Source organism: Channa argus, chromosome 10, assembly GCF_033026475.1.
Source record: "Channa argus isolate prfri chromosome 10, Channa argus male v1.0, whole genome shotgun sequence".
NCBI lineage: Eukaryota > Metazoa > Chordata > Actinopteri > Anabantiformes > Channidae > Channa > Channa argus.
The window spans coordinates 13599507-13615992 of record NC_090206.1 but is presented as its reverse complement, the minus strand read 5'-3'; the positions used below and the strand labels follow the sequence as shown (position 1 = coordinate 13615992).

Sequence of the window (16486 nt, the reverse complement as noted above, 5' to 3'; positions counted from 1 at the left end):
CGATAATGAACATGCGGGTAAATCTGAACAACGTGTTACATAAACAAAAGGATAAAGATTCTGTAAAATATTTCCCAAACGAATATTTCGCGGATTTCACCACCGAATAAGACAACCATTCGTTGTCGTCCGCCCTTTCTTTGTAACAAAGCCTATAGATTCCTCATCTTCTAAATCTGGGAGGAGCCCTTGGATACATACGAGATCCTCCAGTTGTGATGGTCCACAGTGTCCCCACGTGGACTTTTTGTATTACTACATGTTACATTAGATAGAAATTGCCATGTAATGACACAGTGAGAGGGATGTCATTTATCCTCAAATAATAAGCAATAGAAAATATCAAAATGTTCAGCTTACCTATGACTACATTCCCAAATATACCACCGAGGTTTTCTCTGTGTAAAAGCTTGTTTTATAAATCGACTAACATTTTAAAAAAAGGTTTTACAGTAATGACAATGAGTTACACAATGCAAAGTACCCCCCCAACCTTTTACATCATGAACGCTCGAAGTGATTGCAGACTACATCATAACGTTTTTTTTAAATACATATGGAATATAGTACATGTTGTTTATTATTTATAACTTAATATATGTTTAAATATAGTCTCAGTAAAACGGTGCAACAGCGTCTTGTAATGTGGTATGTTCAGGAAAAAAAACAAAAAAACATTTGCCTTCAGTACCACGGATAGCGACACACCAACCAATGCTAATCGGTTAAGTTGTCACACTTAAGTTAATTTAACATTAATCAACAAATAAACATCAAAATACAGTGTTTAATTACTAAAACGTAATTTGACATTATGCCATTTCTTTTTTTCTTTTTTTAAAGATAAGTAAATTTCAGAAAACACTTGTAACAAAGCTCCTAGTCTTAAATGTACTAGTTGGATAAATCTAGAGTAACAATAGATTTTATTACCTTCAATGTGAAAAATATATTCTCAATGTAAGTTTCTAATTTATTTATTTTTTTTTACTTATCTTTAATTATTTTCTTGAATATCAGCTATAAGCCACCATAACGACGAATGGTTGATATGAAGATATGAAACAGGTGTCCAACAATAATTGAGATGACACAATACTGTGAAATACACAACAGGCTAAAGTTAATGTAATACTGTCTACTACCTTTTTATGGCAAGAGCAATTCATTCTTTGACAGTTGCATAGCAACAATAAAAATCCAAACAACAAATCACTAAAAATACATGTCCATTACAATTTGTAACATGGTAACATTGCAGGACTATTTACATAATGGGGCTTTTCTCCTACCTGTTCTTTATTAGGTAAAGTCTGGGTCCTTGTAAAAGTGTCTCCTCCATTAATACTGATCAGCTCCGCATCTACTTGGGGAAACTGTGCGGGGAAAACCACCATGTCACTTTTGAGCGTGTCTGAGCTGAAACAGACGTCATACTGCTGAGTAGATTTAGAGTAAGACCAGCTCCCGTCAGGGTGGGTGGTGATCATTGGGGCGCTGTACCTGCTGAAACTGCTGTCTGTCCTGTGACATTTGACAGCGATTAAACTGATGAGGCTCAGCAGAAAGATGACAGACACCGACACAATGGCGATCAGCAGATACAGGTTTAAATCCGAGAAGCTCTCCTCCTTTATGGGCACATGTCTGAACTGAGTCTGGATGTCAGCTGTGCTTTCAACCACCACCACATCAATAGACACAGTAGCTGACAGGGAGGGTTCTCCGTTATCAGAAACCAGCACCACCAAGGGGTGAGTTTTCAGGTCATTGTCACTCATTCTCCTCTTAGTCCTGATCTCTCCGGTGCTGGTTCCGATCCGGAAGAGGTTGTTTCCTTTGGGCTCAGAGAGGTGATAAGAAAGCAGAGCATTGTATCCAGAGTCTGCGTCTATAGCCCTGATCTTTGCCACAAAGTATCCCGCTTCAGCAGAATAGGGGATGCTCTCACTATTAACGGAGCCGTGCTCAGAATAGGGAGCGAGAATCGCAGGACTGTTGTCGTTCTCATCCAGGATCAAAACGTTCACAGTCATATTGCTGCTGAGAGGAGGAACACCGGAGTCTGTGGCCTGAACTTTAAACTGAAACGTTTTCATCTCCTCATAGTTAAATGACTGCAGACTGACTATGTCTCCTGTCTCTGAGTTGATATTCACCATAGTAGATAACAGTAACGACTTACTGTTACTCTGTAAAAATGAGTAACTCACGTGACCATTTTGATTAACATCAGCATCAGTAGCAGTGACTGTTTTAATAACTGTTCCTACCGGACTATTCTCTTTTAAATAAACAATAAACAGCGATTCTGAGAAGAGAGGTGGATTATCATTGACATCAGAGACATGAACAGTGATGATGTGGGTGTTGGATAGAGGTGAAGTCCCTTCATCAGTTGCTACGATAGTTACATTATACTGGGCCGTAGTTTCTCTATCAAGCGGAGCGTTAACGACCAATGAGTAATAATTTTTATAATTTGTTTCTAGTTTGAATGGGACATCATTTGCAATAACAGCTTTCACTGCCCCGTTTTCCCCACTATCTTTGTCCAGTACAGAGACAAGTGCTATAGCAGTACCTACTTCTACGTCCTCCTTCACTGTGTGTAGTAGTGATGTCACAGTGATTTTAGGAGCGTTGTCGTTTAGGTCCATCACCTCTACCAAAACCTTACAATGAGCAGACATCGGAGGCTGGCCTTTGTCACTGGCCTGTGCATGAATTTCAAAGGCGGGATATTCTTCATAGTCAATTTTACCCTTTACTGAGATGACGCCGCTCCTACTGTCAATTTGAAATAAATCCAAAACATGATTTTGACCTTTTTTTCTGAAAGAGTATTCAATTTCGCTGTTTAAACCCTCGTCTGCGTCTGTTGCATTCAGAATGATCACAGTGGATCCAGGCGGCATATTTTCAGAAATTTGAATTTTGTATAACGATTTACTAAATACCGGATGGTTGTCATTAGCATCCAATACGTTGATAGAAATTTGTGAGGTTCCTGACTTTGATGGATTTCCTCCATCTACCGCAGTTAGTGTGAGTTTTATAACCGGGTGATGCTCGCGATCTAGTGGCTTCTGCAGCACTAGCTCGGCAGACACACTCTCACCTCCTTTATGTATTTCTAATGAGAAATAGTCATTGTTACTAAGCTTATATGTGTTTACGTCGTTCTTACCAACATCTAAGTCCGATGCCTCTATTAGTCCAAATTTCACTCCGGGCAGAGTATTTTCGGCAATGTCAAGTGACTGCAATTGCTCTGAGAAAACGGGGGAGTTGTCATTTATATCTGTTATTGTTATATCTAAGCGATAAAACATAAGTGGGTTGTTTATCACGGCCTCTACGCTGACAGTGCATTTTGCAAGTTTCGCACAAAGCTCTTCCCGGTCTATTCTCTCACTAACATAAAGAACACCCGTTTTCAAATTCACATCAAAATATTTTCTTTTCGATCCAGTAACAATTTGAAACATACGAGACTCTAAATCTTGAATACTTAGATGCAGGTCCTTTGCAATATTTCCAACAGATGTCCCTCTTTTTATTTCTTCCGAGAGAGAATAGGAGAGCTGTCCTGACGCCTCTTCCCAGCAGTAATTTAGCAGCACGGCCACAAGACAAATCCGACAAAGCTTTCCTCTGTTCAAGAAATACATATTTGTATCCAACGGGAAAGACTGAAATCCAAATCTAACTGCTTCCTTTAATGTCAAAGTTTATCGATAACGATAGGAAAAAAATAAAAAAATAGGCCAGGTGAAGGATGTTTTTACCTTCTTCTTTCTGGTCCTATGTCTCTTTGTAACAAAGCCGAGAGAAACACCATCATTCCCTTCTCTTGGGAGGAGTCTTAAGGCGTCTAAATGTTATGGTCTACAATGTCCCCGTGTGGCGAAATGAACTAACTACATTCATCCCCCAACAATATCAATCAAATAACTGTGCAAACGGAGCAGTTTCATACATGTAATTGTTTTTTTAGCTTTTAGCAACCGAGGAAAATATTAACTACTAATATATTTTCATATACTGCAATTTCTTTAACCTTTTGTTCATTATTTTTTATTATGCTTTAATGAATCGCAACAAACCTTCATTCGGTACTGATGTGCCAAACTGAAAGCTACCCGAAGCCAAAACACCAGGTATAATGTAAGGAAAACGCTACAATGCAGTGTGTTAAAACTGATGGTTTCAAGATAATCTTTTATATTTCTCTTTTATCCAAAAAAGGAAAAAAGCAATTAAAAGAGGAAAATCAGATATTGAAATATTGTCTCTTAATGTAATTAAAGAGTTTAATATATTTTAGTAAGTAAAACTGAAATTCTGAAATCTAAACAAATGTGCCACATTGTTTGCACATATGTTGCGTGTTAGACTCTACTGACCAAATATGTTGTCTTTTTTATTTCATCACCATGTACAGCGATATATTGGTATTCCGTACTGTGTGAGAGGCATAGGAACATCAACGACTCTCGTTTATAGTTCAGATGTACCATTTTACATGTCGATACAAATCCATGCATGAAACGCGTTATGTTTTACAATGTGGAAAGCTATCACAGAGCATGCCAATCTGTAAAGGTGAACAAACAAACAAACTATGGGGCACGACTTTGGCCTAAGCATTTGGAAATAAGTTCAGAATAAGATAAATACCTTTTCAAGATTGTCTTACCTTCTCTTTATTAGGTAAAGTCTGGGTCCTGGTAAAAGTATCTCCTCCATTAATACTGATCAGCTCCGCATCTACTTGGGGAAACTGTGCGGGGAAAACCACCATGTCACTTTTGAGCGTGTCTGAGCTGAAACAGACGTCATACTGCTGAGTAGATTTAGAGTAAGACCAGCTCCCGTCAGGGTGGGTGGTGATCATTGGGGCGCTGTACCTGCTGAAACTGCTGTCTGTCCTGTGACATTTGACAGCGATTAAACTGATGAGGCTCAGCAGAAAGATGACAGACACCGACACAATGGCGATCAGCAGATACAGGTTTAAATCCGAGAAGCTCTCCTCCTTTATGGGCACATGTCTGAACTGAGTCTGGATGTCAGCTGTGCTTTCAACCACCACCACATCAATAGACACAGTAGCTGACAGGGAGGGTTCTCCGTTATCAGAAACCAGCACCACCAAGGGGTGAGTTTTCAGGTCATTGTCACTCATTCTCCTCTTAGTCCTGATCTCTCCGGTGCTGGTTCCGATCCGGAAGAGGTTGTTTCCTTTGGGCTCAGAGAGGTGATAAGAAAGCAGAGCATTGTATCCAGAGTCTGCGTCTACAGCCCTGATCTTTGCCACAAAGTATCCCGCTTCAGCAGAATAGGGGATGCTCTCACTGTTAACGGAGCCGTGCTCAGAATAGGGAGCGAGAATCGCGGGACTGTTGTCGTTCTCATCCAGGATAAAAACGTTCACAGTCACGTTGCTGCGGAGAGGAGGAACACCGGAGTCTGTGGCCTGAACTTTAAACTGAAACGTTTTTATCTCCTCATAGTTAAAGGACTGCAGACTGACTATGTGTCCTGTCTCTGAGTTTATGTTTATCATAGTAGATAACGGTAACGATTCAATGTTACTCTGTAGAAATGAATAACTCACGTGACCATTTTGATTAACATCAGCATCAGTAGCAGTGACTGTTTTAATAACTGTTCCTACTCGACTATTCTCTGTTACATAAACAATATACAGCGATTCTGAGAAGAGAGGTGGATTATCATTGACATCAGAGACATGAACAGTGATGATGTGGGTGTTGGATAGAGGTGAAGTCCCTTCATCAGTTGCTACGATAGTTACATTATACCGGCCTGTAGTTTCTCTATCAAGCAGACCATTAACGATCAATGAGTAATAATTTTTATAATTTGTTTCTAGTTTGAATGGGACATCATTTGCAATAACAGCTTTCACTGCCCCGTTTTTCCCACTATCTTTGTCCAGTACAGAGACAAGTGCTATAGCAGTACCTACTTCTACGTCCTCCTTCACTGTGTGTAGTAGTGATGTCACAGTGATCTCAGGAGCGTTGTCGTTTAGGTCCATCACCTCTACCAAAACCTTACAATCAGCAGACATTGGAGGTTGGCCTTTGTCACTGGCCTCTGCATGAATTTCTAACGCTGGGTTTTCTTCATAGTCAATTTCCCCTTTTACTAAAATTTCACCGGTTTTAGAATTGATTTCAAAAACATCTAATACTCGATCCTGTCCTTTACTTCTTAGTGAATATTCTATTTCAGCATTTAATCCGTCATCTGCGTCTGTTGCGTTCAAAACTATAATGGTGTTACCTATTGGTAAATTCTCATAAATCCGTGCTTTGTATAAAGAGGTGCTGAAAACCGGAGCATTGTCGTTAATGTCTAAGACATTTATAGTAATTTGAGATGACCCAGACTTTGCTGGATTCCCACCATCGATTGCAGTCACTGTAAGTTTTATACTGTCTTGTGTTTCTCGATCTAAGGCTTTTTGAAGCACAAGCTTGGCAGACACACCCTCTCTTCCTTTGTGAGTTTCCAAAGAAAAATAATCATTTGGACTGAGCTTGTACGTATTGACACTGTTCTTCCCAACGTCAAGATCAGACGCCCCGATAAATCCAAACTTCCCTCCTGGCACAGTGCTTTCTGCAATGTTAAGAGACTGTAGGGTCTCAGGAAAATGTGGTGCATTATCATTAATGTCGACTACATTTATCTCCAAACGATAAAGCTTCAGTGGATTGTTGATGACGGCCTCTACATTCACAGTGCATGTTGCAGCCTGTGCACAAAGCTCCTCACGGTCGATTCTTTCATTTACATAAAGAATACCCGTTTTCACATTTACATCGAAATACTTTTTGTTTGACCCGCTAACAATCTGAAACATACGCGCCTCCAGGTCATGAACAATAAGATGTAGATCTTTTGCGAGGTTCCCCACAGACGTCCCTGGATTTACCTCCTCCGATACAGAATATGAGAGCTGTCCAAACACCGCTTCCCAGCAACAATCCATAAGCACAACGGCTACATAAATCCACAAAGGGCTCAGTATCCTCCGTATCGACATATTTGTCTCCAACGTCAGCAGATCATATGTAAAACCACGTACAGCCTAATAATTCACATCCTTTGTGTTTTAAAGGTAAAAGGCAAAATTATGGCCACGCAATCCACTCTTTCACTGTGTCTCTCTGTAACAAAGAATCATCATCCTCTGAGTCTGGGAGGAGCCTTTGATAACTAAGAGGGACATGAAAATGTGATGGTCTACAATGTCCCCATGTGGCTGTTTGCAAAAACTACATTCACCACAAAAACAAGAATAAGTCAGCTTTACATTCTGATAAGAACTCACAGATCACACACATTTGTCCATATCCGCATTTTACTTGTATACTAAAGTGTAAAATTTCCGTAAAGTTTTATCACGCATAGAGTTTGAGTTTTGCAGTCTCCCTATATCTTGCTTCAGCAATATGGAGAGAGGCATAACTTTAATGCTACCAGAAGGATATACAAAAGGTTGATTATTGGTCAAAACTGAAAGTCATTAATATATAATGTGGACTATAGATACCAAAATTTAAGAATTTCAGTTTTATAAATAAAAATAAAAACGTAAATGAAAATGTCACTAGCCACAAGATCCCAGAATAAGTTTTTATATGAAAAGTAACTTTTATTTGATATGTTTTTTACAAATAAAACTTTTCGTGTCAGAATTCGTTTCACACAACCGGTTCATAAATAAATCTAAAATTGATCGCAGATGTAATTGCATTTATCATTAACTTTACATTCATCTCCCTGCACGATGCAAATCTCTTTCAAAACTACATATTCTTACATAAATCCTAACAGTTATTTGTGTATGATATTTAACAAATGTAACAACATCATGTCCTTACCTTCTCTTTATTAGGTAAAGTCTGAGTCCTAGTAAAAGTGTCTCCTCCATTAATACTGATCAGTTCCGCATCTACTTGGGGAAACAGTGCGGGGAAAACCACCATGTCACTATTGAGCGTGTCTGAGCTGAAACAGACGTCATACTGCTGAGTAGATTTAGAGTAAGACCAGCTCCCGTCAGGGTGGGTGGTGATCATTGGGGCGCTGTACCTGCTGAAACTGCTGTCTGTCCTGTGATATTTGACAGCGATTAAACTGATGAGGCTCAGGAGAAAGATGACAGACACCGACACAATGGCGATCAGCAGATACAGGTTTAAATCTGAGAAGCTCTCCTCCTTTATGGGCACATGTCTGAACTGAGTCTGGATGTCAGCTGTGCTTTCAACCACCACCACATCAATAGACACAGTAGCTGACAGGGAGGGTTCTCCGTTATCAGAAACCAGCACCACCAAGGGGTGAGTTTTCAAGTCATTGTCACTCATTCTCCTCTTAGTCCTGATCTCTCCGGTGCTGGTTCCGACCCGGAAGAGGTTGTTTCCTTTGGGCTCAGAGAGGTGATAAGAAAGCAGCGCATTGTATCCAGAGTCTGCGTCTACAGCCCTGATCTTTGCCACAAAGTATCCCGCTTCAGCAGAATAGGGGATGCTCTCACTGTTAACGGAGCCGTGCTCAGAATAGGGAGCGAGAATTGCGGGACTGTTGTCGTTCTCATCCAGGATAAAAACGTTCACAGTCACGTTGCTGCTGAGAGGAGGAACACCGGAGTCTGTGGCCTGAACTTTGAACTGAAACGTTTTCATCTCCTCATGGTTAAAGGACTGCAGACTGACTATGTCTCCTGTCTCTGAGTTAATATTCACCATAGCAGAAACTTGTAATGAGTCAGTGTTATATTGTAAAAACGAATACCTCACCTGGCTGTTCATGTCAATGTCAGCATCAGTAGCAGTGATTGTTTTAATAACTGCTCCTGTTGGACTGTTTTCATTCACGTATACATTAATTATGGGCTCTGGAAACACAGGCGGGTTATCATTGACATCAGAAACTAGTATAGAAACTATACTCGTGCTGGAGAGGGGCGGGGCTCCTTTATCAGTGGCTACTATCGTGATGTTGTAATTTGACACCTTTTCCCTATCTAAGGCCTCGTCAACTAACAATGAATAATAATTTCTGTAGTTTGCTTCGAGTTTTAGAGGTACCTTATTTTTAATCTGAATGCTCACATCACCGTATCTCCCCCCATCTCTATCGAGAACGGACACGAGTGCCACCACTGTGCCCTCTTTGACGTCCTCTTTCACTGTGTTGTGCAGTGAGGTCACAGTGATCTCAGGAGGGTTGTCATTTAGATCCACCACTTCTACCAGCACCTTACAATGAGCAGACATAGGAGGCTGACCTTTGTCACTGGCTTCTACACGTATCTCAAATACCCTCCTTTCTTCATAGTCTACATTGCCTTTTACCGTAATGACACCTGTTTGACTTTCGATTTCAAACATGTCGAGTACGTGATCTTGATCCTTGCTTCTCAGTGAATACACAATCTCACTGTTCAAACCCGCGTCTGCATCGGTGGCATTCACAGCTATAAGTACTGTGCCTTGTGGGGCGTTTTCAATAACCTTTGTCTTGTACAAGGTTTCGCTGAAAATGGGGATGTTATCATTATTATCTAAAATATTAACAACAAGCTGTGAGGTGCCTGATTTTGGAGGACTCCCTCCATCCACAGCGGTGAGTGTCATCGTAATGACAGGCTGTTTCTCTCTGTCTAAAGCCTTCTGCAGCACTAACTCAGCAGACACACTGGCACCTGCTTTGTGCACTGCTAAAGAAAAATGCTCATTTTGGTTTAATTTGTAAGTACTGACTCCGTTTCTACCCACATCTGAATCGGTTGCTTCAGATAATGCGAATTTCACTCCCGGTAAAGTGCTCTCGGCAATATATAGATTTTGCATTTTAGTCTTAAACAACGGGGCATTGTCGTTTACATCTAAAATGTCAACATCAATACGATACAGTTTCAAAGGGTTATTTATGACAGCTTCTACACTCACTGTGCATTTAAGTTCCTCTGCGCAAAGCTCTTCTCTGTCTATTCTCTCACTGACATACATAACACCAGTCTTCAGATTTACCTCAAAGAATGTTCTCTTTGGTCCAGTAACTAAATGAAACATACGGGTTTCCAATTCCTGTGAATTGAGATTTAGATCCTTAGCGATATTTCCAACAGGAGTCCCCGGATTTACCTCTTCTGAGACGGAATAGGAGAGCTGCCCGGACACCGATACCGAGTAACAAGCCAGCAGAAAAAGATAGAGATATATCAAATAGCTCCGTCTGTAAGGGAAAGACATAATTATAGCCAGTATCAATATGGCTTTTTTAATAATGTTAGATAGTTTGACAGTTTGAAAGAAAAAACTGAAAGTTCTTTGTATAAGATAAAAAATGCTGTTTTTTCCACCGTCCTCTGTCTCTCTTTAACAAAGACTAAGTCCCTGTAGCCTGAAAACGGGAGGGGCCTACTTGTGTCAACGCTTAACCTGATTCTAATGGATCCACAGCGGCGACCCGTGGTAAAAGAGGTAAATTGCAGAATAGTGAAAATTAAAATATTGCCTCTACAGCATCTATTTGTAATAATAAACTGATATTTATGTGCGCTTCTAAATATGTAACATAACCAAGAGACACATTTCAGCACCTTGGACAGCACACAGATCGTTTCTCAAGACTATGGTCTCCCTACCTTAATGTTTGGTAACTGTATCTAAACTATTCTTAAAATAAAACAGGGTGCACCCGCTCTACACACACAGAATGGATAATCTCATTATTTCACCATGGACCTCCATAAAGAATTGTTGCCAATTCTTTGAGAAAAAGTTCATGAAGACAAAAAGACTTGCATCTTAAATTTGTAATATCTTCATCCAAATAGCTTTTTCCCCATATTCATTTGTTTGTTGTGTTTTAGCCTGAAGGCCAATTAATACATTTAATTTGACCTCATTACACTGCTGGTGTGTGAATGCAGGAAATACATCTGGGTGCTGTAGTGTAATTTTATAAATGTTAATATTTCTCCACATTTCCACAGTGACAGTGGTCATAAGCTTATGAACATTCCCTCATTTGTAATCCCTGGATTAAGCATTGGATTAAGAAACTCCTGTCCTATTTCCATTCTGTGTGAAACATGATTTAATTTAAAAATATTAATAACAATCACTCACTGAGCTTCAGTCATCTGATAATTGCACAATAATAAAAATAATTGCTCACAAAGGACGGGCTGTTTGCTGAACGTTGGCCGAAGAGTATAATGTACAAACGCCACAAGGCTGAATGAACATGTAGGTTATTTACATGGTCACCTCACCCCTCAGGCCCAGAAAGCCTGCGATAACATTTATTGATTCCTAGTTTGTCAGTCACTGCCTATACTGCAATGACTTTTTTTTTTATTTTATTTTTTTATTATCTTTTTCAAAAATCAAGATGAACCATATGGACCACCGAATACTACAGTTTAGAAAATGCATTCTTTAAGAGGCATTGATTCTGCTTTGTCACCGGCTGACACCAGCCTTATTGTGTAAATAAAATGACAATTTAAATCTTTTACTACTACTGTCAGTAACACTTTTCCTATAAATTATATACATGTACACTTCTGCAAATTTGAAGTAAACTTAGTACTGCATAGACAACATGCAGACAACATACAACATACAGTACCAGTAACCTGTAGTACTAAGTGCAAGCAGAGACCAGTCAGGATTATTTCTGAGGATGTTCACTCTGCTATGTGCAGGAAACACTGGTTGTGCCATGGAGGTAAAAAACAGAACCTCCTTCTCCAATACCACATGCATTACAGTACCTCTGGGAAGCATAGGCAGAGAGGCCAATTCCTCAATTAATATGTCTGAATGCACTAATGTAGGTACAGTAAGAGGTTATTTGAAAGGACAAACACACACGCTGCTTTAATTTAAAGTACTACTTCATTAACTAATTCCTCATGAAGACAGTAATATCATTCTTATTTATAATTCTGTTTAACTTGACGAAAGCCATATTTCCTGAGGATATGATGATTTAATTTGCTGAATAATTAATACTGATTAAATAATTAGATCAAGAAGAAAAACACACTTTGCTCAGTAAATACTCAGAACTGTACATATTAAATTTAGTGGTTAAATGCATGTGTGAACCTGCTACTCTGTGTGTAGTTTTACCTGTCAAATGATGAACAGAAAAAGAGCACCACGCCACACAATAGAGTAGTTTGATCAAAGGCACTGAGCGAGAAGTGAGTAGTAGGTGAGGGGAGGGGGTGGCATGGGCGTGTTTTAGGCTTGTTCACTGCATAATTGAAGTGTCATCAATATATATGGAGTCACCAAAATTAGCTTCTGCATCTCCTCTATTCTAATGATTTAATCCATTACGTAGCTCACAGCTGTTTGTGTGTGTGTATGTGTGTGTTATAAGTCTATGTATTGTACTATTCATTTCTAAGTGATTAGATGGGGGAAGGGTGATAGATGAACATGCTCTAAGGCGTGTCCCCCCCCCCCCCTCCCTTTCTCTCTCCTTGCAAAGCTCTCTCGTCTCCATGGCAATGCCATTTCAGGCACAGACATGATGCATGTGTGCACAAACATACATGCATTCTCAGTAATGCAGGAAACTGTGGGTTTAAATTTTTTAAAGAAATGGGAAAGCACGTCAGTTAAACACTGTATTTCCTACTGTGTCAGGTGCAAAACACACACACAACTGAACAAAACAACACACGTATGGACACCAAACCTGCTGCTCATAAATTGGTAATGTAGCACTGCAGTAGCATATTCACTATGAAAGATCCACTTGAGCAGCAGTGCCTGCTTCCTTTTCCACCCCCAGTCCCACAGAGACCCTGACCTTTGCATTTAGCCAACCCACTGTATCCCCCACTGTATCCCCTTAAGACCACCCCCACTCCTGCAGTTTGCACTATATATCCTGCTTCATGTGAAGACAACACTGATGTCACTATGCTGTTTTTCTGTGGAGTACACCTCACCACAGCACAAGGGGGCACCCTACTCCTTCTGTATGCTCCTTTTTTGATCAGTGGTTATTTTATAGTACTGTAAGATCTCAGCTAAATTAAGATCCACATTCTTTGCTGAGTTTCTGATGAAAAGGTGTGATATGGCTGCTACAGCTCATGATTTTAGCAACAGTGTGACTAGAACCACATGAATGACATAGAATCACTTAGACTCTAAGATAAATGGAAGACTGAAGATAAGAAGGTAGATAGACTGGCATAATTTAATAGAAACACTCCACAGGAAAGTGAAATTTCATTGTAGAGACACAAATAAAGTGAAATGTTATTAAGGAAAATAAATAACTCTAAAGTTAAATAAGCCTGAAAGCAGATTATTGAACTCCCTTATTCTATATGTGACATAACAGATACATTTTAAATTACAACTTTTAAAGCTGTGGGCACAAGATATCGCTATATCATTATACCAGCATAACAAAAAATTTAATCTGTAAGATATTCACACTTCCATGCTAGAGGTACACATACATAACAGGTCCATAACATCATCTATATTACATAGATGGATGGAAAGAGATGCAGGGTGAGTGAATCACTTGTTCATCTTCCACTACATCATTTCTTTCCAAATCTGCACTGGCCTTCATTGGTCTTCAGGCTAAGTAGGACAGGGGCGGGTCCATGGAAACATGAGAATGAACAAGATGAAAACCAGGACACAGCAATATGGAACATGCCCAAGCACACACATGCAAATACCCCTGAGACAAAACTAGAGGCACACCAACACAGTGTTTACTCATGTGGAAAGTAATGGCATAGTGCCCAAATATCACATAACTAGTTACTCTACTGTAAAACAGCAGGCAGGAGAAAAAGATTGATGTTGGTACTGAAACGATTGTTCAATTGGTTTCTGTCTTGAGCTGTCACTACCTGACTCAGGAGACGGAAAGTTTAATTTAGATTTCAATACATATAGTTACTTTACCTAGTTTTGGCCTTTCAATACAACCACTCTAACTGTTGTTACCATTATAAAGACATCAATAAGGCATAACATCATGACCACCTGTGCAATTTATTTAAAATGAATGAGGTGGCCAAAACACCTCGTCTTATAATGTGCTACGGTATGACTCCACTCCATAGTAGAATTGTCACCTTTCTGACAGTTTCCACTTACAAACTGAGGAATTATAACCTTGTAAAAGTAGAATTCAGTGCAGAATCACTTTATTGGATTACATTAAATTGTGCAGGTGGTCATAATGGTATGCGTGATTAGTGTACATGAAAGTATAAAGACACTCATAAAGTTGTCGGTTTACAGGAGATAACTGTCATCACTTCATAATATCCATCATATTGGAGCTATTCTAAGAAAGTTGCAATATTGAAGCAATGCCTACAGAGACAGGGTGTTATTGAAGTTGTTACAGCAAATCTACAGCAATCAGTAAGAATCCATGGCTTTCTGCATCTCTCTGCATGAAGGCTAACAGCTGAAAGGAATGATGAGGTTTGGGTATTAGCATATAAGAGAAGTGTGAGAGGGAGAAAAAGAGAGGGTTGAAGAGAAAAACAGAAATAGAAATTATGTGTTACTGTCTCACTTCATATATTGTAATCATAATCATAGAACACTGGCAAGAGAGAGACACTCATGCTTCACTTTGCAAAAACAAATCATTAGTGGAATATATCACGTGAACAGGATGTACAACAAGCTTGGGTAAAAGTAAATTCTGCACAAAAATCTGATTGGTCAGCTAGAATCAATGTGACTGTAATGGACACTCTTATTGGCTCAACACTGAGCCTAGCGACAAAGGCAGTGTCACAGATCAGCTTTTACAGGGAAGATCTGTTATTGATTCACTAGCTCTCCTCTTGTATCCATGGTGATGCAGATGCAGCTCCTGACAGTGCCCCTCCCTGCAGCCCACTCCTCCACACCCCTCTTTTTGAGCCCTCAGTATCCAAGGACATAGCATTTGTCTTTCCCTAATCAAAACCATACAATCACCTACAATACCAACACTATGGGTATCATCTCACTTAAGTGGATATATTTCCATTAACATGCACATTAACCCATTAAATACAATTGTGTATATAATAGAGGACACACACGCTCTCTGTATACTCCCTCCCTCCCTCTTTCTCTCTCTCTTTCTCTCTCTTTTCTCTTTTGTTGTGTCTCTTACCCACACACAGAAATAGTTCGGACTACACAATTTTTTGTGGGATTAAGAATAAATCTAGCTTTAGTCAGGCATGGATAACCTAGATTTGTCAATCAAAGTGTTCATCGGGGAAGAGGACATGGGCTGTGTTTGGCTTAAATCAGAGTGGAAAATGGGACAAAACCTGATATCTGGTGATCAATACTGATCATACTGACAAAAGCAACAACAATGCCAGTCAATACAACACAGTGGCAAAATAGTACACACAAAAATATAACACAAAAATAGGAAGTTTCTTCCATTTGTTTCCACAAGGTGGAGCCTTTCCATCCTCTTCTTTGTTCTCTACAATACTTTGTAAAAGCACAGAAGCACTGATGTGAGAAGCAGGCCAAGCTATAAAGCCAATAACACACCCACCCACTCCAAATATTGTATCACAGGAACAGGTACACTAGTAGCCTTAGTGTCTGAACACATTTCCTCTGCCTGCGGAAATTAAAATGTCAAAATGTTTCCTTCGTGGGAAAGGTGGCGTGGATGTGTAACAAAGCCTACACATTCTATAATAGCCTGATACATATCAAAACAGACAGGCGAAGTCAGATAATATGCAGAATATATAGTATATAACACGGCATTTTACAGAATTAAAAAACATACTTCTTAACACCTGGGTGTCTCATTATTTACCCTTGCATCAGCAAAATATATCAGTGTGACTGTGTGTTATGGCTGTATTTTGCTTCTATTAGTCATGCAGTAATGAATATGCAACATGCAGTGCTGCATCCAAAGACCATTGCAGGTGCAGGCCCTCTATGCTAGGGCTTGGCCCATTTCCTTAAAAAAAAGTCTGAATAATAGAAGAGAGTGCCAGCCTACATAGAATCCCATCTGATGATGGGGACGGATGAAATGGCTTTGTGAGGGGTGCTCCACTTTCCACAGAACATGAAGATAACTATTTATAAAATAATTAATAAATATAGCAAACACCATGTCCTGCTCTTGTTACCATCAAAACTTAAACAGCTTTATGGACATCACCCCACCGTGTAGCAAAAGACCATTCTTATAATGTGGTGACTATGTTAGGCCTCTATCCAATGGCCTTGAAATATGTAACAATAAATCCACCAACAAATGCATCATAGAAGAACCATAAATTGATTGAAAAGGCAAGACAGTTAAAAATAAATTATAATACATTTAGCAAAGATGGCATACCTGCAGTGACATTAGAGGCTTTTAAGCGTTTTAACATAAA

The 16486-nt window shown here is 39.5% G+C and overlaps 1 protein-coding gene across 25 annotated transcripts in view; it reads right to left on the bottom strand.

The window, feature by feature from the left end:
• LOC137133958 (protocadherin alpha-C2-like) overlaps positions 1–16486 on the bottom strand; it is a 165334-nt gene that overhangs the window by 76814 nt on the left and 72034 nt on the right. Inside the window, exon 1 of one of the 25 annotated variants that reach the window (XM_067518187.1) lies at positions 7926–9985. The exons of 21 other annotated variants lie outside the window; for them this stretch is intronic. In XM_067518187.1, coding sequence (XP_067374288.1) covers positions 7926–9902 — 1977 coding nt within the window. In that variant the 5' untranslated portion in view covers positions 9903–9985. Of the gene's footprint in view, positions 1–1292; positions 3828–4702; positions 7228–7925; positions 9986–16486 lie in introns of those variants that run through there. 3 more of the 25 variants (XM_067518162.1, XM_067518158.1, XM_067518161.1) reach the window with 3 other exon arrangements.